Source organism: Oreochromis niloticus, linkage group LG16, assembly GCF_001858045.2.
Source record: "Oreochromis niloticus isolate F11D_XX linkage group LG16, O_niloticus_UMD_NMBU, whole genome shotgun sequence".
Taxonomy (NCBI): Eukaryota; Metazoa; Chordata; class Actinopteri; order Cichliformes; family Cichlidae; genus Oreochromis; species Oreochromis niloticus.
In genome coordinates, this window is record NC_031987.2 from 22,289,311 (window position 1) to 22,305,427 (window position 16,117).

Sequence of the window (16,117 nt, forward strand, 5' to 3'; positions counted from 1 at the left end):
ATAGTGTGATTTAAAAACAATAAAACAAACAGACAAACAAAAACACAGAGGCAGGGTACACTCTAGACAGGTTTCCAGTCTGTAAATATTTGTTTACATTTATATTAAACAATTTATATTTAGATAATCAATCATTATATGCTTAAAATGAATTAAATGAACCTATACTAATCAAGTACATTTCATTTGACCAATTTCCATTTAATTTGACGTTTTCAATTGTACTTATGTAACAAAATTACCTAAAAACTTTACATGTAATCAAATTTCTTAAAGTCAGCATCTTTTTCGTTTTTGCAGAAAAACATTAAAAATTGGCATTTTAGCCCTGTAGAGTGTGACAACCATGCTTAATCAACTTAATTAACTTAATCAATACTACCAAATAAACAGTATACGATAACAGAACTATTGATTGTGATGTGAAAAGAAGATGCTGATGCTGCCGAGGGATGTCGGTCGTCAGTGCGCATGCTTAAAGCTGTCGTTGATGTTCACTCAGCACATCTCCTTTGGATTGAAATTTAAACAAGGAGCTCGGCCAAACGTTGAAAAAGTCAGGTGTAAACATCATTGGTAAGCCAAGTTCACTCTGCTACTATCGTTACTGGCGATAACAAAGAAATAAATAAAAATGCTAGACTAACGTACAAAACGTATCTGTCCAAAGTAAACGCTAAACTAGGTTAGCCAGTAGCAGCTAATGCTTCAAATCCCAGCACGACTAGTCTGCGCGAAAACGGCCGTTTTCTGTTTAAATCGCTGTTTGCATCATGTTGTGACAGCTGGGAAACGGTGACGTTTAATATTACTATGGCTGAATCTGTATCCTCTATTATCTCTCTCCTCACGGTGTCCTTGCATTTACCAGGCTGATTCTTCGCACACTGGGACATTAGCAGGTTAAATCTGTCATATTGCTTGGTTGACCAGTTAGTTCCAGCTTTCGAATGTAAGAAACTGTCCTTTTGCAGCTTTAAATATTAAATGTCTTTTAATACCCTGATTGTCTTCTGGATTTTAAATATTCCAATGAAATTTGATGAAATCACAATTTTTTTTAGCAGTGTATGCTCTTTGGTTGCAGTCATTTGCATGTTACATTATTTGTCTTGTGCATTAACAGGTTTCTCCAAACATGAAAAACAAACTAAGGATGGCCCCACAGTACCAGATGAAGCAAGTATCTATGTTTGGCATTTGTCAATAAATATGAACATTGTCTCTGAGTTGCAGTCTGATGGTCTGTTTTTCTGTTTTGCAGCGCTTCTCTGAAGTCAGAGATACGGAAGTTAAATGTGGTCCACTTTCTCATCTGGCTGCTGGTGGCCGCGCAAGTGACCGTCAGCCACTTCAACATTGTGTCACAGGACACTGTGTCCATGCCGTACCAGTGGGAGTACCCCTACTTGCTCAGCATCTTCCCTCTGCTCTTCAGCAGCCTGTCCCTCCCAAAGAACAACATCAGCTACCTGGTCCTGTCAATGATCAGTGCAGGGCTCTTCTCTTTTGCACCTCTTATATATGGTGGCATGGAGATGTTTCCTGTAGCAAAGCAGCTCTTCCGTCAAGGAAAAGCCTTCCGCTTCATTTTTGGCTGCTCTGCAGTGACTGCTGCGTACATCGTTATAGTGGTTGCTGCTCAAGTGCATGGCTGGCAGTTGTACTACATGAAAAAACTGCTGGATTCATGGTTTGATGCTACTCAAGAGAAGAAGAACAAATAATGGAGGTTTTTTTTTTTAATCTGTGAATGGACAAAACTCTTGTTTTTCATTTTCTTTTCTTTTATACGTGAGTTCTGTCTCCTTAGTCTTCATGATTATGTAATATGATTCATCCTGCATCCCTGATTTTAATTTAAAGCTAATGATTGTTCATTTCAATAAACTTATTTATTTAAAGCAGCAGATTGATTTCTTGCACACACAGTTAGGTTGGGATTGGGATCCAAAGCACCAGCGATAAAAATGGAGTCCAGTCACTGTGAATTCAGCCCTTCTCCAATCAAAGAAAAAAGAATAATGTTGGTGTCTCTCTCAAAAAGTCTTCCTATGATTTAAAGAAAATGTGAAGTTCATACTTACAGTATTGAAGCAATTATTCATACACACACACACTTACAAACTGTTAAACTATATGCTTTGCCATGTGTTTATTTGTTCAGTATGTTAAGTCTACCTCTTATGATATTTGTTTGGTTTTTGTAATGGGCGCATTCACAGTATCTGCATGCACTGCTGTTTTTAAGATATTCTCTTGCAGCACGAGAACACCAGCTTCGCTTTACTGCAGACTCTGTGCGTGCTTAGCTATCCAGTGTTCAAAAGATAAATAAATAAACGCTATTCAACATGATGGCTGAAATTCTGTGAACGCTCTCAACGCACTTTGTTCCAGTCGGTCTGCGGCTGCGCACACTGAATGCCACGTACTGGTTGACGTTGACAGTCTGGAGGACACTTCCTGATGCTGCTGCCCGGGTCTAGCTAGGCTAGCTAATAGATTAGATTTTCACGGTTTGGGGAAACCCGTGAAATACATCGTGGTCAAGTCGTCTGGTTCAGGTATAAACATTACTTCGAGTTATGTTATAATTTAACTACAAAGCAGTTTCTATGCTATTACGTACTGTTGTGGTGCTAGCTAGCTACGCAGGGAGCTAACGCTACGCTAGCTCGTCCAAACAGGTGTCGAGAGTGATACAGAGGGAGTTGTTTAACAAAAGATTCGTCAATTAACTGATCTGATCGAGTCTATGTAAGGTGAAGTAGGGAAATGATCAGTTTATACCTTCTTACGTAGCTCTATTATAGGTAGAGCTGTTATAAGTTACACAGGAAACAGCTTGTTGACGACTCATTGTCATAAAGTAAAAGCTAAGTGTTATTATTCCAGATTTTTCAGATATACATCAGGAAATTAAACAGATTATTCATTTTTTTAAGTGTATGTAACGTATACAGTAAACACTGCAATGGCAGTGGTGAAACGGCCTAACAAGCGTTAGCAGTCAGTTCTGTTTGTTGATGGGCCACTGATAAATGACTGCGACTTTTGCTATTATATAAAAGTTTTACTTTCGCTTCTGTGATATTTTAAGATTTGTTTCCAGAGCTCTAGAAATTAACTTGTTAGACTCCGTTTCGGTTTAATTTTTTTTCCCAGTCGTAATCATTGAATGTTACTGTACGCTAAACGTTAGCTACCACCCAATCCCTAGCATCCAGCCAATTACTCATCTGGCCCGGACAGAAAGAGTATATTGCTGAGCTTACAACATCAGGAGGTAACGTCAGAGTTAATCCAACTCGTGACTGTACACGAACGATGAGGTTTACGTTAACTTAACACAGTATGTTAACCCCACCTTGTTTGATGAGTGCAGGCCTGTTATTACATACCCCCCTCCCCCCAAAGAAATATCCGTTTTACCGGTATGATCTGAGTAAAATGGGTTTTAATTTGCGATTACTTTGTAATCATTTATATGATTCGCCAAATGGCTTTGAAAGCGTTTTTCTCCTATCAGAAGAGATGATATTTTAGGTCAAAGTCTACAAGGAGGTCTGTTATTCTATAGCCTGTGCCACCTCACATGAAGATGTTTGACCCTTAGACTCTGGAGTGACATGGTTTCGTTGCTGTGTTTGATTAAATAATTTAAGTCAAGGGAGGAGCGCTCCTGTTCTGTGTGTAATCCCATACAGGCTTCAGTCAACATTATGAGAGCTTTGTGACAGTGAAGACAAGCTGTTAATTTCGGCATATTAATGTAATCATAGGACTGTTCTCACAGCAGCTGACCTGTTGACCTACTTATTCTGACCTAGCATTTTCCACTGTTTTAAAAGGGGCTTAATTTAATAATTATATATTCTGTTCTGTAAGATAGACATACATGTCGCTTTGAATGCCATGCACACTTATTGCTGTTCTTTTAACTGTCATTTTGCTGACTAGTGGTGCCCTGGCACTGCAGTATGCATACCTCCTAAGTAGTAATAATAATTATTTTATCTGAATTAGCCTTTGATAATCACTAAAAACTGTAGAAGAAATCGTAATTGCAAATCAAACTTGAGTAATTATACAACCCTACTTGGTACTAAGGAGCTGGAAGGTTAAAGAGTGGCCAGTGTTCAGTGTGACTGTGTGTCACCCCCTGTTGGGTAATGCCTAGAAGAGTTCAGGGCTGCACTGAAATTGTGAACACCTCTCTTCTACCTTTGTCAAGTGCTGGGAGCAGAAGAGGTCAGACGGCACCATGAACGGCCAGCTGGACCTGAGCGGGAAGCTGATCATCAAAGCCCAGTTGGGTGACGACATCCGACGCATTCCCATCCATAATGAAGACATTACCTATGATGAGCTGGTGCTCATGATGCAGCGTGTCTTCAGGGGAAAGCTGCAGAGTAACGACGAGGTCACTATCAAATACAAGGATGAAGGTGAGTCAGGACACAGAAAAGGCCTGTGAGGGTCCGGTTGTCCTCTGGTGACAAGTGTACTTCATGATGGTAATCTCAGCATATTTTCTTTGAAAGTGGCAATTTGCTGTACAGTTAATCATCTTTTGTCCCCATTTCCTGTTTACAGATGATGACCTCATTACCATTTTTGACAGCTCTGACCTCTCATTTGCCATCCAGTGTAGTAGAATACTCAAACTGACTTTGTTTGGTAAGAAATTAACACATTTCCTCTTACGGACTGTATGCATGTTTTTGCCTTGATGAATTCAAGGCTGTAGATCAGGGGTCCCCAATCTCAGTCCACGAGGGCCGGTGTCCCTGCAGGTTTTAGATCTCACCCTGGGTCAACACACCTGAATCACATGATTAGCTCATTACCAGGCCTCTGGAGAACTTCAAGACATGTTGAGAAGGTAATTTATCCATTTAAATCAGCTGTGATGGATCAAGGACACATCTAAAACCTGCAGGGACACCGGCCCTCGTGGACTGAGATTGGGGACCCCTGCTGTAGATGTTTAGTCTCTTATTTCAGCTGTTACAGCAGCCAGTCACTGGAGGGCAGTCTAGCTTAATTTTCCACAGAGCAAACATCGTTACTGTCCAAATGAAAATGATCTACACTCCCTTCTGACTAATTTGTTTTGGATTCGCTGTTTCTTAGCACCAATTTAACAAACAAACACTATGACAGGTAGTAGATGTGTGTATTTTGTACCAGTTATTCTGGACATTCAGGACAGAAAATAGCTTGGAGCAGGTTCGAACCAGAGCCTCTGCAAAGACCTTAGAGCTTATGGGTCGCCACCTCAACCTCTTGGGCTAAACCATTGCACCGCCCAGATAATTCCACAGTCATTCAATAGCTCAGCAGGTGTAACTCGCTGAATAATCAGTTACCTGACCAGCCAATATGCCTCACCCTAACATGTTATTCGAGCCTTGTTGCTGTCGGTAGTAAAAACATCGTGATGAAATTTCTGGGATTTCATAGGACTTAGTATGTTAGTTTTCCTAAAGTATGATTAAGATAAATGAAATGGTAAAAAAGTGGACTTTGATCAAAGAGGTGTACTCAACATTGAGATTAATGGGCTTAGGCAAGTTTGTTTTGTTTGTGACTGGGCTACATCCATCCATCCTTTTTTCAGTGCGGGGTTACAAGTAGGTAACAGGCAGGGTTCACCCTGGACATGTTGCCAGCCTATCACAGGGCCCTTGGCTATTTCGCTATAATATATCACTATAGTGAATATGCTGAACACATAACCTTAAGCAGGTTATGTTCAGAGTTCTAAATTTCAAATCAGCTGTAAGGATCATAATTTTCCTAAGTATTTTTTTCCCAAGAATCAAGCTCAGAGTATGATTTGGCTGTTATTCCTCTCTGAAGCAGAAGGATTGGAGTTTTAGGGTTAAGAAAGCCTGGCTGTGTCAACCATGCTTTTGCTGTACACGTTTTAGCCTCATTGTTTACAGGTTTGTGGTTAATAGGAGGCTTAACATTTAAATTATACATTTTATTTGTAATATTTAATATTTTACAATCATAATAGTCGATCTATATTCTCCTATTGCCACTTGCTTTGGATAGTGACTGAAAGAATGAGACTGAAGATAGAAGTGTTCAAAATGGGTTCCCTCCCTTAGTGGTGGGGTGAGGAGCTGTCTCTTTTTAGGATGCCTCTAAGTGAGGTGTTTCCAGCATGCCCAACTGGTAGAAGATCCTAGGACATGCTGAAGAGATGATGGCCCTTGCTTTGCTTGAGAACACCTCAGTGCCTCCTTGGAGAACTGGATAGAGAGGTCTTAGACCGTTAACCCGGATTAGTAGTAGAAAACCGATGAATGCATGGAAAAAATGTTTTTAAAGCCATAATGAAACACTACATATAAAAATGCATTATTTTTAAATAGGCCATCAGTTAATTATTCTTATGTCTAAGGAAAAAGGTACACTTTTGCTTACACTGAAGTGTATTGATAATCCTTGCTGACTGAAATATATATGATCAGATATACCACATTTTCAGATTTATTTTTCTTTCAGTCACAGCAAAGCTGTATATTAATGCTAGGTGGTAAGAGAAGAAATATTCTGAGCCTGTGAAATTTTAAGTTGATTCTTTCACTAATCAAACTTTCTGGGAGGCCATTTTTACAGTACAGGTGTTTTGTTATTCTGTTAACACAACAGCTGAGACTGTGTCCAGTGTTTGGCTTGTGTTTTAGAGGATTGTCTTTCCTGGCTGTAACTAAATAGTGTTGGAGTTCTGTCAGTTTAGAAACAGATAGCATACCAATACCATTTTTGGGCTCTGGAGATTGGACTGTAACAACCAGCAAATATTTGAAGCTTGGAGCACCTGATTGTGCTTCAGTGTCTAACTGCCTGCTCGCTAACTGAATTGTAGACAGGAAGGCATGTCTCATCTCAGTGGACTGTATAGCAGTACTGTCTATGTTTTTGCGATAAGTACTTTTTTTGTGAAAAAGTTGCTCAAGGGCAATGAAAAGTCAGTAAGTTTTCAGTAGTGCTGTGAACTGAAGTGTTTTAAAAATCCAATGAAAATATTGGAATAGTTATGATTGGGTACCACCTTAAGCATGCTTTAAGTCACAGTCCAACTTTAGGCTGTTTAGTAGGTAGAACATTACCTACAGCTACGAAGAAGTGTGACTCGTAACCATAGCAAACCAGCATCAAATCTGTCATTAAAAAACACATTCTCTACTGTCTAAACTGTATTAACAACATGATGTTGTTTCCTGTGCTCTGCTCTCAGTCACTCCTGCTGTAGCCTCTGTTATTAGGCTGGAGGCTGAAAGATTTTTTTTTCTTCTCAAAAAAAAGAGAAAAAAGTTGTTTAACTTCCTACAAATCAAAACAGAGCCCTGGCTCGTAATCGCATGTCTTGACCTCACGTGGAAATTACACCGTCCAACATGTGTTGATATTCAGAGGCAGGGAGAGGAGCTGGAATCCCATGACGGCCTGCGTCTCAGCACAGTGCCTCGTGAGCCCATCCGTCTCTGTTCAGCATTATTCAGTCAGACAGGGAAACTTGTGTGAGAGAGGAATGTGGAGCGACCTCCATTTCATTCCTTTTGCAGTGGAAATTTCACTCTTTGGTCAGTGAGAAGATGTGGTACAGGGCATATAGAGTTGACTATTTTGAAGAGGTTTGTCACATGTTTCCTGCAGATTAGCAGGTTTCAGTTTATTGCCAACAACCCGGCTCCATTCTTAGTTAAATACTTGGCTGTCAGGGCGCGGTGACAGCGATTCCTGCTCGGCTCAGCAGCCGTTGTGAATGGCTTTTGTGGAAGTAACCATGTGATAGATGATCCCAGTAATCCCAGGTATTTAGATTATGGAGCCAACAGATCATCACTCACAACATGCAGATACCTTATTGGCTTCCAAACAACTGGAGTGCAGAAGCCAGTTAGTTTTAAATTTACCATTATGTGCTGAGCTATTTTGACCGGCCTCTTAGCTGCCAGGCATTTTTTAATTATTTATTTCCAGTGTGATTTTCTGTCCAGTGCATAATGTGAAGTTCACCACATGAGTTTATTGTCAGGCGTCAATCCCTATAAACAGTTTTATTAATAAGTCTGGAGGAACTGAGGTGTTTCTGAGAGTGTGAGCCAATACTGTTTGATTCAGCTGCTGCATCAGAGTCCACTCTGACCCAGATATTCTACTCTCGATTATCAGCCAAGCCATGATTTATGTGACCAAGCAGTTCTAGACAGTAAGATATCACAATGAATGAGATGCAGTTCCAGTAGTTTACAAAATCGATGGGAGTTTTGTAGTTTAAAAGTGCTCCACAGGAGTGCGGATTGAGAAGATTTTACCGTTTTCTGATTTGCGTTCATGGGATTCCTCTCTTCATCTTATTACCTGCAGTTAATGGTCAGCCGCGGCCTTTGGAGTCCAGTCAGGTAAAGTACCTGCGCAGGGAGCTCATTGAGCTCAGGAATAAAGTCAACAACCTCCTTGATACCCTGGAGCCCCCGACGGAGCCTGGTCTGGCTGCTACAGCCCCAGACAGTGGTAAGCACACTCACTCACACACTAGACTATATATAAGCTTATTATTCAATATAAGCTTTTTGCCAAATGCAGTATAATGTAGTCATAGAAAAAACAATTAAACATGTACACGAATTCATATTATGAACAATTCACTGGGTCGTTAGCAACTCTACAGCCGGGTGGTTCTGTGATTCTTTTTGTTATAGTTTCTACTTTTAGATCTCTGGGACTCACTATAATCTTGGTAATGTGGACTGCTTGACCTCCTTAACTAATAAAACTGGTTCATAGTCCACAGTATTGTAGTTGGAGTTATAAGAGCTGTATCCCGCAAAGACATTGGCACCAAACTGAGACGGTTTACTGGAGTCAGTAACTGTTGGATTAATTGAACGCATTTTTTTTTTTAAAAAACAAATATTTGTCTGCAGTTTGACTCTAAATTTGTTACACGCTAGATCAGTCCAGCTCGAGTGTGGTCACTCGCACCCACATATGCGCACATGTTGAGCAAAAACAAGGTCTTTCTTACTAATCATAGCTGTGACCAAAGCTTTGATATTGTAGCTGTTACATTAAAAGTTTTTAAAATATTTCTCATTACTTCTTAACAAATATGCTCATATAATTTTTGGCCTTTAAGGATCAACTGAGTTAAATATAAAAGGGTAATCTGGAAAACTTGCAGTTTGTCAGAAACACCCAGACCCTTATTTGTTTTATTACACTTTTGTCTCCATGGCATCTTAACAAGCTAAAATGTTGTCTTAGCATCACATTTCCTCTTCCCTTTCCAGAATCAGTGGATGGGCGCGAAGGAAAAGTTGTGACAGCTGACCCCACAGTGAAACAGGCCACTCCAGTCAGTGCAGCCAGTATGTCAGCCTTTGATCCATTAAAAAACCAGGATGAGGTCAACAAGAATGTCATCTCCTCTTTTGGCCTGAGCGAGGACCAGGCCCCAGGTAGAGCTGAAGTGCAAATGCTGTCTTTTAAAATAGAAACTAGACAATTAAATAAATCTTTATCAGGCATCTGTGTCTCTTCTGATCGTCTGTGCATTTCTGTGCCGTTTGTTTAGCTCCCCCAGCGGTTGCAGCAGAGGAGCGTTCAGGAACCCCTGACAGCATTGCTTCTTCCTCATCTGCAGCGCCTCAGCCAGGAGTGCCCCCTCAGCCACAGGCTCCATATGGAGTCCAGCAGGCACCCCCAGCGGGCATGGATGGTGAGATGTGTGCACACACACTTACTGTAGAAAATACACAAATAAAAAAAGTATACACATCCTTTGACGGAGATATGTGTCCTCCAAAAAAGTAAACACAGTTACATAATGTCTTTATAAGCACAGGGGTGTCAGAGGCCCTGCAGTGTGGCGGATTAAGCAATTAGTTTTTACAGTGGTGCTGTTAAACAGAATGTTTTTCCAAATTTGCCACCAAAGTAGCGTTACAAAAATGTGACTGCCTGCTGAGCCACTATGTTGACAAAAGCTCATCCAGGAGTATTTCTTTTCCAAAGAGTAGTTCTGACTAAAATATGAAACTGAAGAAAGGATATAGCAGGTTTTCCAAGCAAAAGGAAATGCACACAGTTGTCAGTTTATTATGTACATTGTGTTTTAACTGCTTTGTTTAAATACAAAAGTCCTCCCAATCCCACTTTGTGGTGTTGAACTACTTTTTAGTCTACCTTCATTGATTTGAGTTATGTGTGTGTAATCTACCAATAAGTAAAGCTGTAGAGTAGGAAGGATGCACCAGCTGTTACTGCTGCCGTTGTGGCTCACTAAGCTTTTATCTTTCATCCTGCCAGAGAAACGCAGTAGACCAGAGCTAGTGGAAATTTATGGAATTGAGGAAGATTGTTTGGATCAGAACAGATCAAATGGAGAGAAATATGATTGAATTTAAAAGAGCACACTGGGCCTCATTCACAGTGTGTGTGCACAAATTTGTCTTTAAACTGCATGTAGGAGCGTTTCACACACAAATGTGGAATTCATCAGACTTTTCCTTTCACAAATTTGTTTGTACAAAGCAAAAATGACCTCAGAGCACAGGGTGTCAGAGGCCCTGCAGTGTGGGTGATTACAATAACATCCAACAGTGCAGCAACATGCACTGCAGGCACAAATGACAAGTAATTTAATTTCTGTCATATTTAACAGTTTTCCAACACAAACCAAAAAACAGGCACATAAAAAAAGAAATATATTTAGCCAAGAAAAGCCTTTAATGTGCTGTTTTCTTTAAACATCTTCTAATAAGCAACGGTTTTGCCTACATGTCACCAGTTCAGGCTAAATAGAAACCAGAAACTTTCTTGACACTTGGTGCACATTTGTGATCATGGATCAAATTTAAAGGCGTACTTTGTTAAAACTGCTTTCACTGTCTCGGGTGATGGAGCATACACTAGCCCAGTTAGCAGCCTGAAGCTCCTAACCACTTATCTATTTCAGGGCTGGGCTGGAGCAGGGTTACACACATGTATTGCATATGTAGCTGATCTTGGGCAAGAATAAAAGCATGCCTTGTATAGGGCATCACTATTGTTTGCCCTATACAAGGAGTATAGGGCCTATAACACTATTATATCTTTTTTTGCACTCACATTAGTGAATGAGCCCCACTGATTTCATTGCATAGGTTGACTGTACTGTGCCTTAGGTGTGCTTCACATTGACATATAATACATTTTCTCCATTATTGCGTGTACTCTGACCTTGTTTTTTTTGGCAATCAGACCCATTCTGCAGTTGAAATAGCGTATTTTTTATAATGACTAATTAACATTTAGTGTAATCTTAAACACAGTGTAACCATGAGCATCCCCATGTAATTAATATTCATCTTTCAGCACGCCTTATCGTAGCTTTCCCTTGGGTGCAGTCTTTAACTCTGAATCATCCTTGATAAAGACAAATGAACAAAACATACCAGGCAGTTTGTTTGGGGGGAAAAGTATTTTGTTAACAGAACTGCATTCTAGCATCAAGCTCTCGGGGATTTGGTTTTACATGCCAATCTGTCTTGTTCTCATTGACACGCCATATTCAAACTTTTCACTTAACACTTTCTGGCCTATTTTTTGTTATAAAAGGCAGCCAGACAGGTGCAGCCACAGAGGTCAAGCATTTTGTATCGTTTCACTTATTGCTGTGAGTGTGCTGGGTTGTTTTTTAGCTTGTGGTTTGGCTCAGCTGAATGTGCAGGCCAGTAGAGCAGCGAAATAGCGTCATGTTGCACCCTGTGAGAGCTGTAACTTTCACTCTGAACAGTCACTCCACAGACTCCTGACCACACCTGCTACGCTGAAGATCAGCACACGAGTTGTATGACTTCCATTTAGCTGGTGGTTTGCGGTTTGGCCTGGTTAGAGCACCAGAACCTATCCAGAGGGCATAATAAGAGTTTAGCTGGTCCAAAAGAGAGAGAGTGGGGATGGTTAGCCAGCAGCAGCAGCAGCACACTATGTTTTATTCAGAAGACCGAACAGAAAGATCAGGATTTCTTTGTCCTTTTGTCAAAGGAAGATTAAGAGAGGAGTCAAGTGCTTTGGTCGCCAATAGCATGCATACAAAAGGTCCTGGTTTCAGAACAAGCCACGACTTTTCCTTTGAAGTCGTTCTCCGTTTCTAGTTTGGTTCAAACTTTTTAAAGTCAGAATCTTCCATACATACTATGAGTAATCTACTAGTGACCAAAGCAAACGCAAGGATGGGGCTTTAGTGTATTGTTGTGTCACTGAAGGCCTGTCACTGAAGTGCATCAAACAAAAATGTTTTAGATGTTGTGTAGCTATATACTGGATGTAGGTAGTTATAAGAGATTCATTCACCACGTCACACGTAGTTAAGCAAACTTTAACCATGCTGCACTCTAACTTTGCTGTGCAGGGAGAAAGCTTCCATAGATCAGTAAAGAATAACTGTTAAACAGCTGCAGAAATGATCTTCCAAACCCTGTCTTTATGCCCAGCGTGCAGCAGGTTCTTTTCCTTCGGTTGACCCTTTCTCTCACGCTATTCCTGTCCTCGGTTGCAGACTAGTATGAAAGCCTCAAGGCAAATCAGAGCAGCCTGTCAATGCACAAGAGTTTGTAAAACGGTGATCTGTGAGACTAGATGCCAACTGAGCATGTGTGGCCTTTTTAAAAGTAGCCTCAAGCTCACTTTTAATGCAAGCTTAGGTTACTTGTTACCATAAGAATTCTGCTAACAAGATCCATAAGCAGATGGTAAAGATTTTACGCTATCCTCTGATGGACACTTGGCAAAATTTTTTTACATCTTTGCAAGAAAGAAAGAAACTGTAAACACGTGCGCATGTAACAGTGACTCAGAACAGTTACACGAGACTCTTAATCAGATGGGCAGATGTGTGTTCAATGTGAAATGTTTATTTAAAAATAGGACCTCATTATTCCTCCTAAAGACAAGTGGAGAGGTCAGCAGGCCTGCAGCCAAAGTGAAAGTCATTCTTCAGCCTACCTATCACATCTTTCACCCCTGATGGTTGACCTCTTGGCTACACTGGAGTGAAATGAACTTCCAGGCAAGAGAGGTCAGACAGGCATGCATCTTTCCATCTCTGTTACATAACTCTGATGATGGATTACAGGCGAGGAGAACAGGAGAAGCCAATTTCACACACATGCCTCGCCACACATGTAAGATTCATGTAAGAAGATAACACATGGTTGCCACACCACTGAGGTGTTTACAGAGACATCAAAGAGGTAGTCTTTCTAAGCATTTAGCTGTCAGGTGTCTCCCAAACCAGTCCAAAGTTTTCAGGCTGAATATTCCAGCAGACATTACTTTGTACTGTATGGAATGTGTTTTTTGTGGAGTGATTCGCCTGGAGCATGTCGTTATATATGGATTTACTTTTGAATGCAGACAGTACAGAACAATCTGATAGGTGCTTAAAATCTCCTGTGAGCTTTCCTTTAGTGTAGATTCTCTAAGAACTGTGGAAAATAAGCACCAGTTTTTACCAGCACTTAATAATCCAGTGAACCCAGCCCTCTTTCATTATGCCTTCTCTCTCTGTGCTTTTCATGCATCGTCACCCTACTTATTTGCCAGGCCAAAGATTTGGGGGTAGTATTTAGGCCTTGTTAAGGGAGAGAACAGTTCGCCAAGTCTTTGCACGTTTGCTGAACTCTAAGGCATTCGATGGAAAATGTAATGAGCAAATGAAAGTAACAATAACAAAAAGACCTTTCCCTGTCATGAAAGATATACTCCTGATTACTGACTGTATTAAATGGTGTAGCATGACGATGCTCCAGGTTTAAAGGCCTCGTAAGAATTACTATTTAAAGTAAAGTATTGGGATGATTGGACCTTTAGACTTGATCATTCTCCTCATTTGTCCGTAGGCGGTGCAAACTGATGAAGTCACTGTCTGCAAACACAGACACGTCTTCTTTCTTGCAAAAAAAAATCCAGGGTTATGTCTGCAAGCCTGCAGTGTTATTTATTTATTTATTTTATGCCTGCTCCTGCACGTGCATGCTTCTCTCTCTCGCTCGAAGCCAGATTTTACTGTAATGTGCCACAGAGCAATCTCTGTGGTAGATTAACAACAGATACTTCTATCAAAGTGGTTCCAGCTGTTTTCATTAAAGGAGTTGAGTGTTATTCTATCCCAATGCACAGGTGTTTCCGTGAAGATAGTCCCACATGTGTCTGGGGTGGATCAGATAATATTGGATCTCAAAAAAAAAAAAAAAAAGCCAAGTGTAAATGCAACCAAGGGGCTTTCGAGCTGTTGTAAATGCATCCAATTATCTGAGGTCTATCGTAATCTTTAATCCTCCCAAATGTCTGTGGAGGTATCCTGGTGATAATGGTGGTTAGAATTACACTATTACACCAAAATTAGCTGTTGAAAAGATGCTCTTAAAAAAACATGAAGCTGATTTGAAAGCCAGCTTGCAGTGTTCGTAGTATAAAGGTTAAACATCACTGTTCAGTCCAATATTTTCTCCACGCTTGCTGGTGATGAGGATACAAATCCAATAGGCAGTGGTCATATTGCTGTTGGACAAAATTAAATTCTTTGGCACTGATCATGATCGTCCCCACCTTTTCAGGTCAAGTGTACCAGCAATACCAAGCTCCAGGTGGATACCCTCCTCAGCAGCCAGGTGCCCCACCTCAGCAGCAGTATGGTATGCAGTACCCTGGTAAGAATAAAAGTGATGCTAGCAGACAAACGGGTAGCTGCTGTTCTGTGTAGCCGATTTCTTTTATGTCTGGAGAGAATTAAAGATTCTCTCTCCCCTCTCGCAGCTGGATACAGCCCTCAGCCCGGAGCCCCTCCACAGCCGCAGCAGCAGTTCCAGAACTACGCTCCTCCCTCCTCGCAGGCTCCAGCTCCTGGTGCAGCGCCAGCACCAGGATTCCAGGGTGGGCAGCAGCAGCAGACCCATCCATCTCAGGGAGCCCAGCAGTACCCACCAGGAGCATTCCCACCACAAAACTACACCTCCCAGGCCTCCCAACCTGCTAACTACACCATGCCGCCCAACTCCCAGCCCGGCTCAGGGTTCCAGCCACGCCCAGGATATACCCCGCCTCCAGGCAACACTGTCACCCCTCCACCTGGAGCTGCCAACCCCTATGCCCGAAACCGCCCCCCTTATGGCCAGGGCTACACTCAACCGGGGCCTGGGTACCGGTAAAATAAGATAGCAGATGTTACTGATCCCATCATCATCCTAAATGTGGCTCCAACTGTTTGAAGTGGGTGCAGAAATCTGGTTTACTGCCCTGCACCTTCCCTCTTCCCCTACCCTTGTACAAATATCAAATCCAAATTTAAAAAAGCACCCCCATCCCGAGTCTGATGGTTAGTGTTTGTACGCTGTCGCTCCAACACACCACTCTGTTCTGGCCCCGGTGTATGCTCCTTGTGTTATTTTTCCCGTCTTTTCCCTCCAGTTCCGCTGTCTGCTCGGCCCTCTTGTGTCTGCCATGGTAAAAAATGTAACCAGTCTGTATGCACACACATGGAAAACCAAAACAGGCTGTTGCACAAACTGTTTGTCCTTTCCATGGTAACGCTTCATTTCGAGAGAAAGATCAGCATTCAGTCTGCATTTACAGCAAAAGTCTCCACATTTGTCTTGAATTTCCTCAACATAGATGCGTTCATAAAACACTATCTTGATGAAAAGTTACCCCTTAGTCATGTTTTATTTTATTCTTTTTGATCAATTTCACCACCTTGTCGGTATTAATGATGTGTCAGTGATGGTGGGGAACACTAGCTAAGTGATGGCCTATGGGAGGTATAGATCCCTGTGTCATGAAGAGGACTTTTTTTTTGTTTAGCTTCTAATATCACCTCCAGTAAAGCTAGCTATTCCTTTCTCTTTCTCTTATCACTGGTTTTTACTAATATCAAATCAAATTGCTCCTTCAAGTGAGATTAGTTGTTTATGTATAAACTGTAACATTTATTTCTTTGACCTAATAAATGATTGAGACCCATTTGGAGTCCCCTTTTTTTTTTTAATGTTTTGGTTGTGGTACTCTTGGTCCTGTGATGTCTTGCAGTCTTTTCTTCAACACACTG

The 16,117-nt window shown here is 41.1% G+C and overlaps 2 protein-coding genes across 3 annotated transcripts; both read left to right on the plus strand.

Moving 5' to 3' along the window:
• Positions 1-441: 441 nt before the first annotated feature.
• Positions 442-4,251, plus strand: jagn1a (jagunal homolog 1a). 2 transcript variants are annotated; one of them, XM_025903819.1, is made up of 5 exons: positions 458-576; positions 872-952; positions 1,127-1,179; positions 1,265-2,567; positions 4,238-4,251. In XM_025903819.1, exons 3-4 carry the CDS (start codon positions 1,139-1,141, stop codon positions 1,725-1,727), a joined length of 504 nt encoding a protein of 167 aa, XP_025759604.1. In that variant the 5' UTR covers positions 458-576; positions 872-952; positions 1,127-1,138; the 3' UTR covers positions 1,728-2,567; positions 4,238-4,251. The 2 variants fall into 2 exon arrangements, with proteins under 2 accessions (XP_003451614.2, XP_025759604.1); XM_003451566.5 differs by lacking the exon at positions 872-952 and having other exon boundaries at positions 442-576.
• On the plus strand, positions 4,238-16,032 carry tfg (trafficking from ER to golgi regulator). The gene is made up of 7 exons (XM_025903818.1): positions 4,238-4,451; positions 4,600-4,683; positions 8,395-8,541; positions 9,321-9,488; positions 9,605-9,748; positions 14,631-14,723; positions 14,830-16,032. Exons 1-7 carry the CDS (start codon positions 4,268-4,270, stop codon positions 15,219-15,221), a joined length of 1,212 nt encoding a protein of 403 aa, XP_025759603.1. The 5' UTR covers positions 4,238-4,267; the 3' UTR covers positions 15,222-16,032.
• The last annotated feature ends 85 nt before the right edge of the window (positions 16,033-16,117 follow it).

What these genes read in the sequence shown, in the direction of transcription:
- jagn1a (XM_003451566.5), top strand. Translation starts at nt 1,139, where the DNA reads ATGAAAAACAAACTAAGGATGGCCCCACAGTACCAGATGAA. An exon ending in GCCCCACAGTACCAGATGAA is followed by an intron (nt 1,180 to 1,264) that starts GCAAGTATCTAT and finishes TCTGTTTTGCAG; the next exon opens with CGCTTCTCTGAAGTCAGAGA.
- tfg (XM_025903818.1), top strand. Translation starts at nt 4,268, where the DNA reads ATGAACGGCCAGCTGGACCTGAGCGGGAAGCTGATCATCAAAGCCCAG. An exon ending in TGCTACAGCCCCAGACAGTG is followed by an intron (nt 8,542 to 9,320) that starts GTAAGCACACTC and finishes TTCCCTTTCCAG; the next exon opens with AATCAGTGGATGGGCGCGAA. An exon ending in GTATGGTATGCAGTACCCTG is followed by an intron (nt 14,724 to 14,829) that starts GTAAGAATAAAA and finishes CCCCTCTCGCAG; the next exon opens with CTGGATACAGCCCTCAGCCC.